The sequence below is a fragment of the Carcharhinus amblyrhynchos genome, unplaced genomic scaffold, assembly GCF_965287045.1.
Source record: "Carcharhinus amblyrhynchos unplaced genomic scaffold, sCarAmb.v2.hapA chromosome_104, whole genome shotgun sequence".
Classification (NCBI taxonomy): domain Eukaryota; kingdom Metazoa; phylum Chordata; class Chondrichthyes; order Carcharhiniformes; family Carcharhinidae; genus Carcharhinus; species Carcharhinus amblyrhynchos.
Window position 1 is genome coordinate 488,240 of NW_027649844.1, and position 20,504 is coordinate 508,743.

General features: G+C 54.0%; 1 protein-coding gene across 1 annotated transcript in view; it reads left to right on the forward strand.

Moving 5' to 3' along the window:
- LOC145338594 (uncharacterized) overlaps positions 1-20,504 on the forward strand; it is a 43,503-nt gene that overhangs the window by 9,081 nt on the left and 13,918 nt on the right. The window contains exons 3-13 of the mRNA XM_080182956.1: positions 993-1,137; positions 2,466-2,542; positions 2,636-2,794; positions 5,148-5,292; positions 6,759-6,835; positions 6,929-7,093; positions 14,043-14,138; positions 15,319-15,414; positions 16,742-16,837; positions 17,989-18,084; positions 19,564-19,659. Coding sequence (XP_080039082.1) covers positions 993-1,137; positions 2,466-2,542; positions 2,636-2,794; positions 5,148-5,292; positions 6,759-6,835; positions 6,929-7,093; positions 14,043-14,138; positions 15,319-15,414; positions 16,742-16,837; positions 17,989-18,084; positions 19,564-19,659 — 1,248 coding nt within the window. The remainder of the gene's footprint in view (positions 1-992; positions 1,138-2,465; positions 2,543-2,635; positions 2,795-5,147; positions 5,293-6,758; positions 6,836-6,928; positions 7,094-14,042; positions 14,139-15,318; positions 15,415-16,741; positions 16,838-17,988; positions 18,085-19,563; positions 19,660-20,504) is intronic.

A 20,504-nucleotide genomic window follows, 5' to 3' on the forward strand; every position in this document is an offset into this window, starting at 1 on the left:
CTCAGTCACTCCGTCCTTCTCCCCTCAATCACTCCATTCCTCTCCCCAGTCACTCTGTCCCTCTCCCCTCAGTCACCCCGTCCCTCTCCCCTCAGTCTCTCTGTCCCTCTCCCCTCAGTCACTCTGTTCCTCTCCCCTCAGTCACTCTGTCCCTATCTCCTCAATCACTCCGTTTCTCTCCCCTCAGTCACTCTGTCCCTCTTCCCTCAGTCACTCCATTCCTCTCCCCTCAGTCACTCTGTCCCTCTCCCCCTCAGTCACTCTGTCCCTCTCCCCCTCAGTCACTCTGTCCCTCTCCCCTCAATCACTCTGTTCCTCTCCCCCTCAGTCATTAGCCATGCTAAATTGTCCCTTAGTGTCCAAAGATGTGCAGTTTTGGTGAACTGGCCATGCTAAATTGTCCCTTAGTGTCCAAAGATGTGCATGTTGGGTGGATTGGCCATGTTAAATTGCCCCTTAGTGTGTCCAATCATGTGTAGGTTAGTTGGATGGCGAATAAAGACAGTTACCCCATTTTTAACCACCTTATCTCCGTGTCCTGCTGCTTTCAGGGATCGATGGCAAACAGTCGCTCTGGTCCCCTGTCCTTGCATCCTAGGGTTCATTGTGCTTTCCCCTGTCCTTTTGAGTCCCCCACTGAAAATACCATTTGCCGCGGTTTTGCCTCTCTGCCCAGCCTGACCATTTGTGGTGTCTCTGTTGGGTTTATTACCATGTTCCTTTTGCCTCGTCACTAATTGTTCATCTGGAACAGAGGGTGCTGTGTCTGAGGTGTGAGGCAGAGGGTCAGGATTTCACTGGGACACAGATAGAAACCTGGTTTGAACAAGGGGGGTAAAGATTTGAGATTGAGTGTGTAATATTTTCAATCGGGTGGTGTCAGGAGCAGAGCAGGTGTCGACGGCGAGGTTTTCGGTTCTTCGATAATCAGAAGTCTCTTTGGAAAATGAACTGCAGATTGTATTAACATTAAACCTGTCTCTGTGTCTCAGTTCTGGACTCCGCACACACTGACCCTTGTGAGGATCACACTGTGCTGAGCGATTCCTGGAGGAGCACAAGTTGTGGACGGACAGAATGTGTCAGCGACGAGAAATGTGATAAAAATCTTCGTCCAGGCTGGTACCGGTTTAAAAGGTAGAGGCAGCGACATTTCCTGATAAACTGGGCACAGCGGGAGGAAAGGGTCAGTGTGGATACAGTCACTGCAGAGAGACTGCGATGGTCAGAGATACCAGTGCGGGGTGGGGGGGGCGTGGGGGTGTGTGGTGAGCCGGGGGTGGGAAACAGCAGTCGGTAAATTCTTCCCGAGATGATGTGAATGGTTGTTGGTGAGAAATGAGTGGCCTGCGGGGAGATTTCACACTCAGCCAGGTTGCTGTGTGTGTGGAGCCTCACGCAGGCCAGACCGAGTAAGGATGGCAGATTTCCCTCCCCATCAGTGTTGAGTAACATTCACCCCACACAAGTGCCAGGCAGTGACCATCTCCAACAAGGGAGGATCTGACCGTCTCCCTCCTCCACATTCAACCATCACTGCTTACCCCCACCTCCCCATACTCCCCCACCACCTCCCCACACTCCCCACCACCACCACCAACCCCCCCCACCACCTCCCTGAACCCCACACCCCCCCAACCACCCCCCCTCAACCACCTCCAACACCACCCTCCCTGCCACCACCACCTCCCCCACTATCACCCTCCTGGGGGTTACCATTGACCAGAAACTGAACAGTCATTGATATACTGTGGCTACCAGAGCAGGTCAGAGGCTGGCAATCTGCAGAAAGGAACCCACCTCCTGACTCATAAGAACATAAGAAATAGGAGGAGTGGGCCATCTAGCCCTTCGAGCCTGCCCCGCCATTCAATAAGATCATGGCTGATCTGCAGTAGATCAGTTCCACATTCCCGCTTTCTCGATAAGATCCCCCCTCAGCCTTCTAAAGTCCAACGAGTACAGGCCCAGTCTATTCAATCTCTCTTCATAAGCTAACCCCCTCATCTCCGGTATCAGCCTGGTGAACCTCCTCTGACTCCCCGCCAGAGTAAGTCCACCACGTACAAGCACAAAGGTCACAAGTCTGTTGGGATGCTCTCCATCTACCTGGATGAGTGGGGCTCCCGACAACACCCGAGAAAGCTCAACACCATTCGGGACAGGACAGGACAGGACAGCTCCATCGACACGCTAACTACAAACATTCACTCTCTCCACCACCAACACATAGAGATGGCGGGCCGAAGGGCCAGCAAAGTCGGTGAAATGGAAACATTTGGAAAGGACATTGGATAAATGCTGGAAGGAGAGGCGTAAAATCCAGTGGGGAGAGGAATGGGAGGAGTGGGAGACAACATTGGGGAGATCATTCACAGGGGCTAGCAGGGATACAGAGGACCGAATGGCTCTCAATCCCAGCTGTATCCCTCTGCAATTCTCTGTCTCTGTGATTGTTGTTCCAGTTCTGGAGGATGGAAGATTCCGGAGTTTCGGGCTGAAGTGGGACACTGCTCCACAGGATCTCCAGGCTGGTTAGAGGGTAGAGTCAGACTTTACAATATCAGATTTACTCTCACTGTCCAGCACTGTTCACATCGCTTACACTCTCCAATATTTATACACCTCATTTCAGGACCACATCCCACCCTGGAACAGGGGGAAGTACACCGGGCAGTTTGTTTTAACTGGAATCCCAGCGGCTGGTGGCGAGAGATAAAGATTAAAAACTGCAGCAGTTACTTTGTCTATGAGCTGAAACCGACACCAGGCTGTAACGCTGCTTATTGCACAGGTACATTGCTGTTTCAAAATGACCCCGGAGGGTGAGACTGGACATACCGGGACACTGACACACCCAGTGACTGAGGGGGACAGGGACGGAGTGACTGAGGGGGAGAGGGACGGAGTGACTGAGGGGGAGAGGGACGGAGTGACTGAGGGGGAAAGGGACGGAGTGACTGAGGGGGAGAGGGACGGAGTGACTGAGGGAGAGAGGGACGGAGTGACTGAGGGGAGAGGGACGGAGTGACTGAGGGGGAGAGGGACGGAGTGACTGAGCAGGAGAGGGACGGGGTGACTGAGGGGGAGAGGGACGGAGTGACTGAGGGGGAGAGGGACGGAGTGACTGAGCAGGAGAGGGACGGAGTGGCTGAGGGGGAGAGGGACGGAGTGACTGAGGGGAAGAGGGAAGAAGTGACCGAGGGAGAGAGGGACAGAGTGACTGAGGGGGAGAGGGACAGAGTGACTGAGGGTGAGAGGGCCGGAGTGACTGAGGGGGACAGGGATGGAGTGACTTGAGGGGGAGAGGGATGGGGTGACTGAGGGGGACAGGGGCGGAGTGACTGACGGGGAGAGGGACAGAGTGACTGAGGGGAAGAGGGACGGAGTGACTGAGGGGGAGAGGGACAGAGTCACTGAGGGGAAGAGGGACGGAGTGACCGAGGGGGAGAGGGAAGGAGTGACCGAGGGAGAGAGGGACGGAGTGAGTGAAGGGAGAGGGATGGAGTGACTGAAGGGAGAGGGATGGAGTGATTGAGGAGGAGAGGGATGGAGTGACTGACGGGGAGAGGGACGGAGTGACTGAGGGGGAGAGTGACGGAGTGACTGAGGGCAAGTGGGATGGAGTGACTGAGGGGGAGAAGGACGGAGTGACTTAGGGGGAGAGAGATGGAGTGACTGAGGGGGAGAGGGATGGAGTGACTGAGGGGAAGAGGGGTGGAGTGACTGAGGTGGTGAGGGACGGAGTGACTGAGGGGGAGAGGGACAGAGTGACTGAGGGCGAGAGGGACGGAGTGACTGAGGGGGAGAGGGATGGAGTGACTGAAAGGAGAGGGACAGAGTGACTGAGGGGGAGAGTGACAGAGCGACTGAGGGGTGAGGGACGGATTGACTGAGGGGGTGACGGACAGAGTGACTGAAGGCAAAGGGACTGAGTCACTGAGGGGGAGAGCGACGGAGTGACTGAGGGGGAGAGGGACAGAGTGACTGAGGGGAAGAGGGATGGAGTGACTGAAGGGGACAGCGACGGAGTGACTGAGGGGGAGAGGGATGGAGCAACTGAGAGGGAGAGGGACGGAGTGACTGAGGGGGAGAGGGACAGAGTGACTGAGGAGGAGAGGGGCGGAGTGACTGAAGTGGAGAGGGACGGAGCGACTGAGGGGGAGAGGTACGGAGTAAGTTTGCAGATGACGTGAAGATGGGTGATTGGAGGGCAGTGAGGAGCAGTGTTTGGGAATACAACGGGATATCGGTAGGCTGGGATATTGGGCAGATATATGACAAATGGAATTTAATCCGGATAAACGTGAGGTGATGCATTTTGGAAGGAATAATGTCGGGGGGAGTTACATGATAAAGGGTAAGCCTATAAAGAGTATAGAAACGCAGCGAGACCTGGGGGTGCAAGTGCACAAGTCTTTGAAGGTGGCAGTACAGGTGGAGAAGGTGGTGAAGAAAGCCTATGGGATGTTAGCCTTTATAGGAAGGGGGATAGAGTATAAGAGCTGGAGTCTAATGTCGCAGTTGTACAGAACGTTGGTTAGACCGCATTTGGAGTCCTGCATCTATTTCTGGTCGCCTTACTACCGGAAGGACGTGGAGACTCTGGAGAGAGTGCAGAGGAGGTTTACCAGGATGTTGCCCTGGTACGGAAGGACTGGGTTATGAGGAGAGATTGAGCAAATTGGGGCTGTTCTCCTTAGGAAGACAGAGAAATGGGAGATCTAATAGAGGTATATAAGATTATGAAGGGTATAGAGTAAACAGTGGTAAGCTTTTTCGTAGGTTGGAAACACACATTATGAGGGGCCACGGGCTTAGGGTGAGGCGGGGGGGGCGAGGTATAATTCGGATGTTAGAGGGAGGTTTTTCACACAGAGGGTAGTGGGGGTATGGAATGCTCTGCCAAGCAAGGTGGTGGAGGCAGGCACGCTGGAGTTGTTTAAGAGTTACTTAGACAGGCACATGAGTGGGATGGAGATGGAGGGATATAGGATACTGTCACTGAGATTCCCCCGTCCCCCGACACTCTCTCCTGCATTGAGGTTGTTGTTATCTGTGTGAGGGAGGGAGAGGGTGGCCACAAGTCTCTGTGTGAGATTGACTGTACTTTATCTGTTAATGTTAAACATCTCTCCGTCACTCAGACCCAAACTCAGTGCTCACTGACCCGTGTGTAGATCACACGGTGCTGAACCAGCCCTGGAGAAGCAGCGATTGTACTGGGACAGAGTGTGTGGGACAGCTGCAGTGTGACAAGGATCTTATCTACGGATGGTACAGGTTCAACAGGTAAGGTGTCAGGGACACACCCTGCTCACCCCGCGGGATGTTGGGAGTTGGTCTCAGGCGGTGTGATGACGGGTGGGATATTTTATCCTACACACTGCCTTGGTTGACCAATCCCACCACAGGGCCAGTGGACCTTCCGTTGGTCCCCACATTGGGTCCAGCGATGATGAGGCCAGGGAGCTCCATCCAGTGCTCCTGAAGCTACGACCAGTGAGATTGTCAATGTCAGACTGGGACAAACCACTTGCCTGGTGTCCTTCTTCTCTTCTGAGGTCGAACAGCGAGGGAAGGTGGAATTGAAAAGCTGTGTAATTAAAGGCACTCGGACAGCGTCACTCAAGAAAAGATGTTTCCACTCGCGAGTGAGAGTGGGACAGGGGGAGGGAAGCTTTCAGTCTGAGACAGTCAGAGACAAATCCGATAGCGGAATTCAGGAGAAACTTATTTCCCGAGGGACTGGGGAGAATGTGGAACTCATTCCCATGGAGAGTGGCGAGTATGGGGACCTCCCTCCCACAAGGATCGAGGCCAGTTTGGGGCTCACTCCCACGTGGAGTCTGGGAGAATATGGGACTTGTTCCTATGGGGGACTGTGGAGAAAGTCCGACTACCTCCCATGGGCAGTGGTGGAGAATGTGGGACTCGCTCCCACGGGAAGCAGGGAGCACGTGGGTCTCGTTTCAAAGGGAAATTGGGAAGAATATGGGACACCCTCACAGGGGGAGTTGGGGAGACTGTGGGACTCGCTCCCGCGGGAAGCTGGGAGAATGTGTGATCCATTCTCCGGGTCAGTGTGCGAGAATGCGGACTCACTCCCAGGTCATTGTGAGGAGAATGTGGGACCTTCCCATGTGGTGTAGGGAAGAATGTGGGATGCACTTCCACGAGGAGTGGGGGATAATAGGGAATGCATTGCCGTGGGGAATTGGGAGAATGTTCGTTTTGCTCCCAAGGGGACCGGGAAGAGTTGGGAGCTCGTTCCACCGGGGATTGGCAGAGAATGTGGGACTTGCTCCCAAGGGAAGTGGGGAGAATGTGGAACTCTCTCCAATGGTGAAAGAAGGAGAATGTGGGACTCATTCCCACGGGGAATGGTGGAGAATATGGGACTCGCTCCCTTAAGGAGATGGGGAGAATGTTGGATACACTCCCCGTGTAGTGGGGAGAATGTGGGTCTCACTCCCACGGGGAATGGTGGAGAAGATGGGACTCACTCCCATGGGAAAAGAGGAGAATGCGGGTCTCACTCCCATGGGGAAATGAGGAGAATGCGGGTCTCACTCCCATGGGGAAATGAGGAGAATGTGGGTCTCGCTCCCATGGGAAACGAGAAGAATATGGGAATTGGTCTTCGTGGGAGTTTGGAGAACATGACACTCACTTCCCGGGACAGTGGGGGTGAAAGTGAGACTCGCTCCCGGGGGGAGTGGGGAAATGTAAACTTGTCTTTCTGATTGTTATTCCAGTTCTGGCGGATGGAAGATTCCGGAGACTCCGGTCGCAGAGAAACACTGCTCCACACATCGTTCAGGCTGGTTACAGGGTAGAGTCAGACTTTACAATATCAGATTTACTCTCACTGTCCAGCACTGTTCACATCTCTTACACTCTCCAATATTTATACACCTCATTTCAGGATCACATCCCACCCTGGAACAGGGGGAAGTAAACCGGACAGTTTGTTTTAACTGGGATGGGAATCCCTGCAGCTGGAAGCGAGAGATAAAGATTAAAAACTGCAGCAGTTACTTTGTCTATGAGCTGAAACCGACACCAGGCTGTGAGGCTGTTTATTGCACAGGTACATTGCTGTTTCAAAATGACCCAGGAGGGTGAGACTGGATATACCGGGACACTGACACACCCAGTGACTGAGGGCGAGAGGGACGGAGTGACTGAGGGGGAGAGGGATGGAGTGACTGAGGGGGAGAGGGATGGAGTGACTGAGGGGGAGAGGCACAGAGTGACTGAAGGGGAGAGGGACGGAGTGACTGAGGGGGAGAGGGACAGAGTGACTGCGGGGGAGAGGGATGGAGTGACTGAGGGGGACAAGGACGGAGTGACTGAGGGGGAGAGGGATGGAGTGACTGAGGGGGAGAGGGATGGAGTGACTGAGGGGGAGAGGCACAGAGTGACTGAAGGGGAGAGGGACGGAGTGACTGAGGGGGAGAGGGACAGAGTGACTGCGGGGGAGAGGGATGGAGTGACTGAGGGGGACAAGGACGGAGTGACTGAGGGGAGAGGGACGGAGTGACTGAGGGGGAGAGGGACGGAGTGACTGAGGGGGAAAGGGATGGAGTGACTGAGAGGAGAGAGAGTGGGTGCCTGATGGGACAGGGGCCGGGTGCCTGAGTGGAGAGGGCCCAGGTGGCTGAATGGAGTGGGGTGGGGTGTCTGAGGGTGTGTGGGGCAGGGTGTCTGAGGGGGAGAGTGGTGGAGTGCCTGAGAGAGAGTGGGGTGGGACACATGAGAGGAAGTGAGGCAGTGTGCCCGAGGGGTAGCGGAGTGGGTTTCCTGAGAGTGTGTGGAGGAGGGTGCCCGAGGGGCAGTGGGGCATTGTGCCTGTGGAGGGTGGAGCAGGGTGCCCGACGGGGTGTGGGCAGGGGTGTCTGATGGGATGTAGTGAGTGTGGGGAGTGGGGTGTAGTGAGGGGAGTGGGGTGTAGTGAGTGAGGGGAGTGGATGTAGTGATTGAGGGGAGTGGGATGTAGTGAGTGAGGGGATTGGGGTGCAGTGAGTGAGGCGAGTGGGGTGTAGTGATTGAGGGGAGTGGGACGTAGTGAGTGAGGGGAGTGGGGTGTAATGAGTGAGGAGAGTGGAGTGCAGTGAGTTAGGGAGTGGGGTGTAGTGAGTGAGGGAGCGTGAAGTAGTGAGTGAGGGGAGAGGGGTGTAGTGAGTGAGGGGAGAGGGATGTAGTGATAGAGGGGAGTGGGATGAGGGACTGAGGGGATTGGGATTGAGGGGGTGAGGGGATTGGGGTTGAGGGGGTGAGGGGATTGGGATTGAGGGGGTGAGGGGATCGGCATTGAGGGGGTGAGAGGATTGGGATTTAGGGGTGAGGGGATTGGGATTGAGGGGGTGAGAGGATTGGGATTGAGGGGTGAGGGTATTGGGATTGAGGGGATTGGGATTGAGGGGGGAGAGGATTTGGATTGAGGGGGTGAGGGGATTGGGATTAACGGGGTGAGGAGATCGGGATTGAGGGGGTGAGGGGTTTGGGATTGAGGGGGTGAGGGGATTGGGATTGAGGGGATGAGGGGATTGGGATTGAGGGGGTGAGCGGATTGGGATTGAGGGGGTGAGCGGATTGGGATTGAGGGGGTGAGGGGATTGGGATTGAGGGGGTGAGGGGATTGGGATTGAGGGGATGAGGGGATTGGGATTGAGGGGGTGAGGGGATTGGGATGTACTGATGGGAATTAGAGTACAGTTTGATGAAATTCCCAGTTGTGACACAGGATCTGGGCCATGACTGACTTTGGGTTGAACATATTGGGAAGTGTAAATTTATCCCAATACTCGGAATGAACATTGAGGATCCGGATGATTTCTACTCTGTGATCTCCAATATCTTTTCCCTTCTCACAGATCCAGGGACAACACCAACTCTGGGAACCGAGGATAAATACCAGCCGGAATCCACTGACCCAGATTCCCCAATCCCGACAGAATCTCCAACCTCAGGTATCAATGTCCCACAAGTTTGTCTGGATTAAATATATCCCAAATATAGTGCTGGAATCCCGGACTCGGATGAATGTGTGTGGAGACTGAGTGGAAGTGGGGTGTAGTGAGTGAGGGGAGTGGGGTGTAGTGAGTGAGGGGAGTGGGGTGTAGTGAGTGAGGGAAATGGGGTGTAGTGAGTGAGGTGAGTGGGGTGTAGTGAGCGAGGGGAGTGGGGTGTAGTGAGTGAGGGGAGTGGAGTGTAATGAGTGAAGGGATTGGATGGAGTGAGTGAGGGGAGTGAGATGTAGTGACTGGGGGAGTGGGATGCAATTAGTGAGTGGAGTGGGATGTGGTGTGAGGGGAGTTTGTTGTTGTGAGTGAGGGGAGTGGGGTGTAGTGAGTGAGGGGAGTCGGGTGTTGTGAGTGAGGGGAGTGGGGTGTAGTGAGTGAGGGCAGTGGGGTGTTGTGAGGGGAGTGGGGTGTTGTGAGTGAGCGGAGTGGGGTGTTGTGAGTGAGGGCAGTGGGGTGTTGTGAGTGAGGGGAGTGGGGTGTAGTGAGTGAGGGGAGTGGGGTGTTGTGAGTGTGGGGAGTGGGGTGTAGTGAGTGAGGGGAGTGGGGTGTAGTGAGTGAGAGGAGTGGGGTGTTGTGAGTGTGGGGAGTGGGGTGTAGTGAGTGAGGGGAGTGGGGTGTAGTGAGTGAGGGGAGTGGGGTGTTGTGAGTGTGAGGAGTGGGGTGTAGTGAGTGAGGGGAGTGGGGTGTTGTGAGTGTGGGGAGTGGGGTGTAGTGAGTGAGGGGAGTGTGGTGTTGTGAGTGAGGGGAGTGGGGTGTTGTGAGTGAGAGCAGTGTGATTTAGGGGTGAGCAGAGTGGGATTCATGCAGTGAGGGGATTGGGATTGAGGGGTTTGGGATTGAGGGGGTGAGGGGATTGCGATTGAGGGGGTGAGGGGAATGGTGTTGACACAGTGAGGGGAATGGGATTGACGGAGTGAGGGGAATGGGATTGACACAGTGAGGGGATTGGGATTGACGGAGTGAGGGTAATCGGATTTGAGGAATGAGGGGAGAGGATGTATTGATTGGGGGTATTGGGGCATCGTGACTGAGGGGATTGGGATTGAGAGACTGAAGTGAGTGGGATGTAGCGAGTGAGGGGGTGAGATTTAGGGAGTGAGGCGAGTTCGAGTTATGGCATGAGTGGATTGGGATTTAGGGAGTGAGGGGATTGGGATTGAGGGGGTGAGGGGATTGGGATGTACTGACGGGAATTAGAGTACAGTTTGATGAAATTCCCAGTTGTGACACAGGATCTGGGCCATGACTGACTTCGGGTAGAACATATTGGGAAGTGTAAATTTATCCCAATACTCGGAATGAACATTGAGGATCCGGATGATTTCTACTCTGTGATCTCCAATATCTTTTCCCTTCTCACAGATCCAGGGACAACACCAACTCTGGGAGCCGAGGATAAATCCCAGCCGGAATCCACTGACCCAGATTCCCCAATCCCGACAGAATCTCCAACCTCAGGTATCAATGTCCCACAAATTTGTCTGGATTAAATATTCCCCAAAATATAGTGCTGGAATCCCGGACTCGGACGAATGTGTGTGGAGACTGAGTGGAAGTGGGGTGTAGTGAGTGAGGGGAGTGAGGTGTAGGGTGTGAGGGGAGTGGGGTGCAGTGAGTGAGGGGAGTGGGGTGCAGTGAGTGAGGGGAGTGGCGTGTAGTGAGTGAGGGGAGTGGGGTGTAGTGAGTGAGGGGAGTTGGGTGTGGTGATTGAGGGGAGTGGGGTGGAGAGTGAGGGGAGTGGAGTGTAGTGAGTGAAGGGATTGGATGGAGTGAGTGAGTTGTGTGGGGTGTAGTGAGTGAGATGTAGTGAGTGAGGGGAGTGTGGTGTAGTGACTGGGGGGAGTGGGATGCAGTGAGTGAGGGGAGTGGGGTGTAGTGAGTGAGAGGAGTAGGGTGTTATGAGCGAGTGGAGTGGGATGGAGTGAGTTAGGGGAGTGGGGTGTTGTGAGTGAGGGCAGTGTGGTGTTGTGAGTGAGGAGAGTGGGGTGTAGTGAGTGAGGGTAGTGGGGTGTTGAGATTGGATTTCGGGAATGAGGAGACTGGGATTTAGGGACTGAGCAGAGTGGGATGTAATGAGCGACGGGAATGCTGTTGAGGGAGTGAGAGGTTGTTATATAGGGAGTGAGGGGAATGGGATTGACGGAGTGAGGGGATTGGAATTGACGAAGTGAGGGGAATGGGATTTGTGGAGTGAGGGGGATGGGATTTGTGGAGTGAGGGGAATGGGATGTATTGATTGAGTGGATTGGGTCATAATGACTGAGGGGAGTGGGTTTGAGCGGCTGAGGGGATTGGTATTGAGGGAGTGAAGTGAGTGGGATGTAGCGAGTGAGGGATGTGTGATACAGGGAGTGAGGCGAGTTAGAGTTATGGAATGAGTGGATTGGGATTGAGGGAGTGAGGGGATTGGGATTGAGGGGATGAGCAGTGTTGGATTTAAGAAGTGAGGGGATTGGGATTGAGGAGGTGAGGTGGTTGGGATTGAGGGTGAGGGGATTGGGATTGAGGGGGTGAGGGGATTGGTATTGAGGGGGTGAGGGGATTGGGATTGAAGGGGTGAGGGGAGCGGGATTGAGGGGTGAGGGGATTGGGATTCAGGGGGTGAGGGGATTGGGATTGAGGGGGTGGGGGGATTGGGATTGAGGGGGCGAGGGTTGGGATTGAGGGGTGAGGGGATTAGGATTGGGGGGGTGAGAGGATTGGGAATGAGGGGGTGAGGGGATTGGGATTGAGGGGATCAGGATTGAGGGGATGTGGGTATCGGGATTGAGGGGGCTGGGATTGAGGGGGGAGAGGATTTGGATTGAGGGGGTGAGGGGATTGGGATTGAGGGGGTGACGGGATCGGGATTGAGGGGGTGAGGGGGTCGGGATTGAGGGGGGAAGAGGATTTGGATTGAGGGGGTGAGGGGATTGGGATTGAGGGGGTGAGGGGATTGGGATTGAGGAGGTGCGGGGATTGGGATTGAGGGGGTGAGCGGATTGGGATTGAGGGGGTGAGGGTATTGGGACTGAGAGGGTGAGGGGATTGGGATTGAGGGGGTGAGGGGATTGGGATTGAGGGGATGAGGAGATTGGGATTGAGTGGGTGAGGGGATTGGGATTGAGGGGGTGAGGGGATTGAGATTGAGGGGGTGAGGGGATTGGGATGTACTGATGGGAATTGGAGTACAGTTTGATGAAATTCCCAGTTGTGACACAGGATCTGGGCCATGACTGACTTCGGGTTGAACATATTGGGAAGTGTAAATTTATCCCAATACTCGGAATGAACTTTGAGGATCCGGATGATTTCTACTCTGTGATCTCCAATATCTTTTCCCTTCTCACAGATCCAGGGACAACACCAACTCTGGGAGCCGAGGATAAATCCCAGCCGGAATCCACTGACTCACATTCCCCAATCCAGACAGAATCTCCAACCTCAGGTATCAATGTCCCACAAATTTGTCTGGATTAAATATTCCGCAAATATAGTGCTGGAATCCCGGACTCGGATGAATGTGTGTGGAGACTGAGTGGAAGTCGGGTGTAGTGAGTGAGGGGAGCGGGGTGCAGTGAGTGAGGGGAGTGGGGTGTAGTGAGTTAGGGGAGTGGGGTGTAGTGAGTGAGGGGAGTGGGGTGTAGTGAGTGAGGGGAGTGGGGTGGAGTGAGTGAGGGGTGTGGAGTGTAGTGAGTGAAGGGATTGGATGGAGTGAGTGAAGGGCGTGGGGTGTAGTGAGTAGGGGGAGTGTGGTGTAGTGACTGGGGGGAGAGGGATGCAGTGAGTGAGGGGAGTGAAATGTAGTGAGTGAGGGGAGTGGGGTGTATTGAATGAGGGGAGTGAGATGTAGTGAGTGAGGGGAGTGTGGTGTAGTGACTGGGGCGAGTAGGATGCAGTGAGTGAGGGGAGTGAAATGTAGTGAGTGAGGGGAGTGGGATGCAATTAGTGAGGGGAGTGGGATGTGGTGTGAGGGGAGTTTGTTGTTGTGAGTGAGGGGAGTGGGGTGTTGTGAGTGAGGGGAGTGGGGTGTTGTGAGTGAGGGGAGTGGGGTGTTGTGAGGGGGGTGGGGTGTATTGAGTGAGGGGAGTGAGATGTAGTGAGTGAGGGGAGTGGGGTGTATTGTGTGAGGGGAGTGGGGTGTTGTGAGTGAGGGGAGTGGGATGGAGTGAGTGAGGGGAGTGGGATGTTGTGAGTGTGGGGAGTGGGATGGAGTGAGTGAAGGGAGTGGGGTGTTGTGAGTGAGGGGAGTGTGGTGTTGTGAGTGAGGGGAGTGGAGTGTTGTGAGTGAGGGGAGTGGGGTGTTGAGAGTGAGAGCAGTGTGATTTAGGGGTGAGCAGACTGGAATTTATGCAGTGAGGGGACTGGGATTGAGGGGGTGAGGGGTTTGGGATTGAGGGGGTGAGGGGAATGGGGTTGACGTAGTGAGAGGAATGGGATTGACAGAGTGAGGGGAATGGGATTGACACAGTGAGGGGAATGGGATTGACGGAGTGAGGGTGATCGGATTTGAAGAATGAGAGGAGAGGATGTATTGATTGGGGTTATTGGGGCATTGTGACTGAGGGGATTGGGATTGAGGGAGTGGAGTGAGTGGGATGTAGCGAGTGAGGGGTCTGAGATTTAGGGAGTGAGGCGAGTTCGAGTTATGGAATGAGTGGATTGGGATTTAGGGAGTGAGGGGATTGGGATTGAGGAGATGAGCAGTGTTGGATTTAAGAAGTGAGGGGATTGGGATTGATGGGATGAGGGGATTGGGATTGAGGGGTGAGGGGATTGGGATTGAGGGGGTGAGGGGATTGGGATTGAGGAGGTGAGGGGATTGGGATTGAGGGGATGAGGGGATTGGGATGTATTGCCGGAAATTAGAGTACAGTTTGATGAAATTCCCAGTTGTGACACAGGATCTGGGCCATGACTGACTTCGGGTTGAACATATTGGGGAGTGTAAATTTATCCCAATACTCGGAATGAACATTGAGGATCTGGATGATTTCTACTCTGTGATCTCCAATATCTTTTCCCTTCTCACAGATCCCGGGACAGCACCAACTCTGGGAGCCGAGGATAAATCCCAGCCGGAATCCAGTGACCCACATTCCCCAATCCCGACAGAATCTCCAACCTCAGGTATCAATGTCCCACAAGTTTGTCTGGATTAAATATTCCCCAAAATATCGTGCTGGAATCCCGGACTCGGATGAATGTGTGTGGAGACTGAGTGGAAGTGGGGTGTCATGAGTGAGCGGAGTGTGGGGTAGTGAGTGAGGGGAGTGGTGTGTAGTGAGTGAGGGGAGTGGATGTAGTAAGTGAGGGGAGTGGGTGTAGTGAGTGAGGGGAGTGGGTGTAGTGAGTGAGGGGAGTGGGATGTAGTGAGGGCAGTGGGGTGTAGTGAGTGTGGGTAGTGTGGGGTGTAGTGAGTGAGGGCAGTGGGGTGTAGTGAGTGAGAGGAGTTGGATTTCGGGAATGAGGAGACTGGGATTTAGGGAATGAGCAGAGTGGGATGTAATGAGTGAAGGGAATGCTGTTGAGGGAGTGAGAGGTTGTTATATAGGGAGTGAGGGAAATGGGATTGAGGGAGTGAAGGGAATGGTATTGACGGAGTGAGGGGATTGGGATTGACAGTGAGGGGAATGGGATTTGTGGAGTGAGGGGAATGGGATTTGTGGAGTGAGAGGAATGGGATTTGTGGAGTGAGGGGAATGGGATTTGTGGAGTTAGGGGAATTGAATGTATTGATTGAGTGGATTGGTTCATAGTGACTGAGGGGAGCGGGGTTGAGCGGAGAGGGGATTGGTCTTGAGGGAGTGAAGTGAGTGGGATGTAGCGAGTGAGGGATGTGTGATTTAGGGAGTGAGGCGAGTTAGAGTTATGGAATGAGTGGATTGGGATTTAGGGAGTGAGGGGATTGGGATTGAGGGGATGAGGAATGTTGGATTTAAGAAGTGAGGGGATTGGGATTGAGGGGGTGAGGCGATTGGGATTGAGGGATGAGGGGGTGAGGGGATTGGGATTGAAGAGGTGAGGGGATCAGGATTGAGTGGGTGAGGGGATTGGGATTGAGGGGGTGAGGGGATTGGGATTGAGGGGGGAGGGGATTGGGATTGAGGGGGTGAGGGGATTGGGATGTACTGACGGGAATTAGAGTACAGTTTGATGAAATTCCCAGTTGTGACACAGGATCTGGGCCATGACTGACTTCAGGTTGAACATATTGGGAAGTGTAAATTTATCCCAATACTCAGAATGAACATTGAGGATCCGGATGATTTCTACTCTGTGATCTCCAATATCTTTTCCCTTCTCACAGATCCAGGGACAACACCAACTCTGGGAGCCGAGGATAAATCCCAGCCGGAATCCACTGACCCAGATTCCCCAATCCCGACAGAATCTGCAACCTCAGGTATCAATGTCCCATAAATTTGTCTGGATTAAATATTCCCCAAATATAGTGCTGGGATCCCGGACTCGGATGAATGTGTGTGGAGACTGAGTGGAAGTGGGATGTAGTGAGTGAGGGGAGTAGGGTGTAGGGAGTGAGAGGAGTGGGGTGTACTGAGGGGAGTGGGTTGTCGTGAGTGAGGGGAGTGGGTTGTCGTGAGTGAGGGAAGTGGGATGGAGTGAGTGAGGGGAGTGGGGTGGAGTGAGTGAGATGTGGTGAGTGAGGGGAGTGTGGTGTAGTGACTTGGGGGAGTGGGATGCAGTGAGTGAGGGGAGTGGGGTGTTGTGAGTGTGGGGAGTGGGATGGAGTGAGTGTGGGGAGTGGGGTGTTGTGAGTGAGAGCAGTGTGATTCAGGGGTGAGCAGAGAGGGATTTATGCAGTGAGGGGATTGGGATTGAGGGGGTGAGGGGTTTGGGATTGAGGGGGTGAGGGGGTTGGGATTGAGGGGATGAGGTGGTTGCGATTGAGGGGGTGAGGGGATTGCGATTGAGGGGGTGAGGGGAATGGGGTTGACACAGTGTGGGGTTGGGATTGACACAGTGAGGGGAATGGGATTGACGGAGTGAGGGGAATGGGATTGAGGAGGTGAGGGGAATGGGGTTGACAGAGTGAGTGGAATGGGGTTGACACAGTGAGGGGATTGGAATTGAATGAGTGAGGGTAATGGGATTTGAGGAATGAGGGGAGAGGATGTATTGATTGGGGGTATTGGGGCATCGTGACTGAGGGGATTGGGATTGAGGGAGTGGAGTGTGTGGAATGTAGCGAGTGAGGGGTGTGAGATTTAGCGAGTGAGGCGAGTTAGAGTTATGGAATGAGTGGGTTGGGATTTAGGGAGTGAGGGGATTAGGATTGAGGGGATGAGCAGTGTTGGATTTAAGAAGTGAGGGGAATGGGATTGAGGGGGTGAGGCGATTGGGATTGATGGGTGAGGGGATTGGGATTGAGGGGGTGAGGGGATTGGGATCGAGGGGGTGAGTGGATTGGGATTGAGGGGGGTGAGGGGATTGGGATCAAGGGGGTGAGGAGATTGGGATTGAGGGGTTGAGGGGATTGGGATTGAGGGGGTGAGGGGATTGGGATTGTGGGGGTGAGGGGATTGGGATGTACTGACGGGAATTAGAGTGCAGTTTGATGAAATTCCCAGTTGTAACACTGGATCTGGGCCATGACTGACTTCGGGTTGAACATATTGGGAAGTGTAAATTTATCCCAATACTCGGAATGAACATTGAGGATCCGGATGATTTCTACTCTGTGATCTCCAATATCTTTTCCCTTCTCACAGATCCAGGGACAACACCACCTCTGGGAACCGAGGATAAATCCCAGCCGGAATCCATTGACCCAGATTCCCCAATCCCGACAAAATCTCCAACCTCAGGTATCAATGTCCCACAAATTTGTCTGGATTAAATATTCCCCAAAATATAGTGCTGGAATCCCGGACTCGGATGAATGTGTGTGGAGACTGAGTGGAAGTCGGGTGTAGTGAGTGAGGGGAGTGGGGTGTAGTGAGTGAGGGGAGTGGGGTGTAGTGAGTGAGGGGAGTGGGATGTAGTGAGTGAGGGGAGTGGGGTGTAGTGAGTGAGGGGAGTGGGGTGTAGTGAGTGAGGGCAGTGGGGTGCAGTGAGTGAGAGGAGTGGGGTGTAGTGAGTGAGAGGAGTTGGATTTCGGGAATGAACAGACTGGGATTTAGGGACTGAGCAGAGTGGGATGTGATGAGTGAAGGGAATGCTGTTGAGGGAGTGAGAGGTTGTTATATTGGGAGTGAGGGGAATGGGATTGAGGGAGTGAAGGGAATGGGATTGACAAAGTGAGGGGAATGGGATTTGTGGAGTGAGGGGAATAGGATTTGTGGAGTGAGGGGAATGGGATTTGTGGAGTGTGGGGAATGGGATTTGTGGAGTGAGGGAAATGGGATTTGTGGAGTGTGGGGAATGGGATTTGTGGAGTGTGGGGAATGGGATTTGTGGAGTGAGGGGAGAGGATGTATTGATTGAGTGGATAGGGTCATAGTGACTGAGGGGAGTGGGGTTGAGCGGCTGAGGGGATTGGTATTGAGGGAGTGAAGTGAGTGGGATGTAACGAGTGAGGGATGTGTGATTTAGGGAGTGAGGCGAGTTAGAGTTATGGAATGAGTGGATTGGGATTTAGGGGGTGAAGGGATTGGGATTGACGAGATGAGCAGTGTTGGATTTAAGAAGTGAGGGGATTGGGATTGAGGGGGTGAGGGGATTGGGATTGAGGGGGTGAGGGGATTGAGGGGGTGAGGCCATTGGGATTGAGGGGTGAGGGGATTGGGATTGAGGGGGTGAGGGGATTGGGATTGAGGGGATTAGCGGATTGGGATGTACTGACGGGAATTAGAGTACAGTTTGATGAAATTCCCAGTTGTGACACAGGATCTGGGCCATGACTGACTTCGGGTTGAACATATTGGGAAGTGTAAATTTATCCCAATACTCGGAATGAATATTGAGGATCCGGATGATTTCTACTCTGTGATCTCCAATATCTTTTCCCTTCTCACAGATCCAGGGAAAGCACCAACTCTGGGAGCCGAGGATAAATCCCAGCCAGAATCCAGTGACCCACATTCCCCAATCCCGACAGAATCTCCAACCTCAGGTATCAATGTCCCACAAGTTTGTCTGGATTACATATTCCCCAAAATACAGTGCTGGAATCCCGGACTCGGATGAATGTGTGTGGAGACTGAGTGGAAGTGGGGTGTAGTGAGCAAGGGGAGTGGGGTGCAGTGAGCGAGGGGAGTGGGGTGTAGTGAGTGAGGGGAGTGGGGTGTAGTGAGTGAGGGGAGTGGGGTGTAGTGAGTGAGGGGAGTGGGGTGCAGTGTGAGGGGTGTGGGGTGCAGTGAGTGTGGGGAGTCAGGTGTACTGAGGGGAGTGGGTTGTCGTGAGTGAGGGGAGTGGGGTGCAGTGTGAGAGGTGTGGGGTGCAGTGAGTGTGGGGAGTCAGGTGTACTGAGGGGAGTGGGGTGTAGTGAGTGAGGGGAGTGGGGTGTAGTGAGTGAGGGGAGTGGGGTGTGGTGATTGAGGGGAATGGGGTGGAGTGAGTGAGGGGAGTCGAGTGTAGTGAGTGAAGGGATTGGATGGAGTGAGTGAGGGGCGTGGGGTATAGTGAGTGAGGGGAGTGTGCTGTGTTGACTGGGGGGAGTGGGATGCACTGAGCGAGGGGAGTGGGGTGTATTGAGTGAGGGGAGTGAGATGTGGTGAGTGAGGGGAGTGGGGTGTCAAGTGAGGGAAGTGGGGTGTTGTGAGTGAGGGGAGTGGGATGGAGTGAGTGAGGGGAGTGGGATGGAGTGAGTGTGGGGAGTGGGGTGTTGTGAGTGAGAGCAGTGTGATTTAGGGGTGAACAGAGTGGGATTTATGCAGTGAGGGGATTGGGGTTGAGGGGTTTGGGATTGAGGGGGTAAGGGGAATGGTGTTGACACAGTGAGGGGAATGGGATTGACACAGTGAGGGGTATGTGATTGATGGATTGAGAGGAATGGGATTGATGGAGTGAGGCGAATGGGATTTGTGGAGTGAGGGTAATGGGATTTGAGGAATGAGGGGAGAGGATGTATTGATTGGGGGTATTGGGGCATCGTGACTGAGGGGATTGGGATTGAGGGACTGGAGTGAGTGGGATGCAGCGAGTGAGGGGTCTGAGATTTAGGGAGTGAGGCGAGTTCGAGTTATGGGATGAGTGAATTGGGATTTAGAGAGTGAGGGGATTGGGATTGAGGGGATGAGCAGTGTTGGATTTAAGAAGTGAGGGGATTGGGACTGAGGGGTTGAGGCGATCGGGATTGAGGGATGAGGGGATTGGGATTGAGAGGGTGAGGGGATTGGGATTGAGGGGGTGAGGGGATTGGGATGGAGGGGGTGAGCTGATTGGGATTGAGGGGGTGAGGGGATTGGGATGTACTGACGGGAATTACAGTACAGTTTGATGAAATTCCCAGTTGTGACTCAGGATCTGGGCCATGACTGACTTCGGGTTGAACATATTGGGAAGTGTAAATTTATCCCAATACTCAGAATGAACATTGAGGATCCGGATGATTTCTACTCTGTGATCTCCAATATCTTTTCCCTTCTCACAGATCCAGGGACAACACCAACTCTGGGAGCCGAGGATAAATCCCAGCCGGAATTCACTGACCCAGATTCCCCAATCCCGACAGAATCTCCAACCTCAGGTATCAATGTCCCACAAATTTGTCTGGATTAAATATTCCCCAAATATAGTGCTGGGATCCTGGACTCGGTTGAATGTGTGTGGAGACTGAGTGGAAGTGGGGTGTAGTGAGTGAGGGGAGTGGGGTGTAGTGAGTGAGGGGAGTGGGGTGTAGTGAGTGAGGGGAGTGGGGTGTAGTGAGTGAGGGGAGTGGGATGTAGTGAGTGAGGGGAGTGGATGTAGTGAGTGAGGGGAGTGGGGTGCAGTGAGTGAGCGGAGTGTGGTGTCGTGAGTGAGGGGAGTGGCGTGTAGTGAGTGATGGGAGTGGGATGTAGTGAGTGAGGGGAGTGTGGTGTAGTGAGTGAGGGGAGTGGGATGCAGTGAGTGAGGGGAGTGTGGTGTAGTGAGTGAGGGGAGTGGGGTGTAGTGAGTGAGGGGAGTGGGGTGTAGTGAGTGAGGGGAGTGGGGTGTAGTGAGTGAGGGCAGTCGGGTGTAGCGAGTGAGAGGAGTTGGATTTCGGGAATGAGGAGACTGGGATTTAGGGACTGAGCAGAGTGGGATGTAATGAGTGAAGGGAATGCTGTTGAGGGAGTGAGAAGTTGTTATATCGGGAGTGAGGGGAATGGGATTGACGGAGTGAGGGGATTGGGATTGACAGAGTGAGGGGAATGGGATTTGTGGAGTGAGGGGAATGGAATTTGTGGAGTGAGGGGAATGGGATTTCTGGAGTGAGGGGGATGGGATTTCTGGAGTGAGGGGAATGGGATGTATTGATTGAGTGGATTGGGTCATAGTGACTGAGGGGAGTGGGGTTGAGCGGCTGAGGGGATTGGTATTGAGAGAGTGAAGTGAGTGGGATGTAACGAG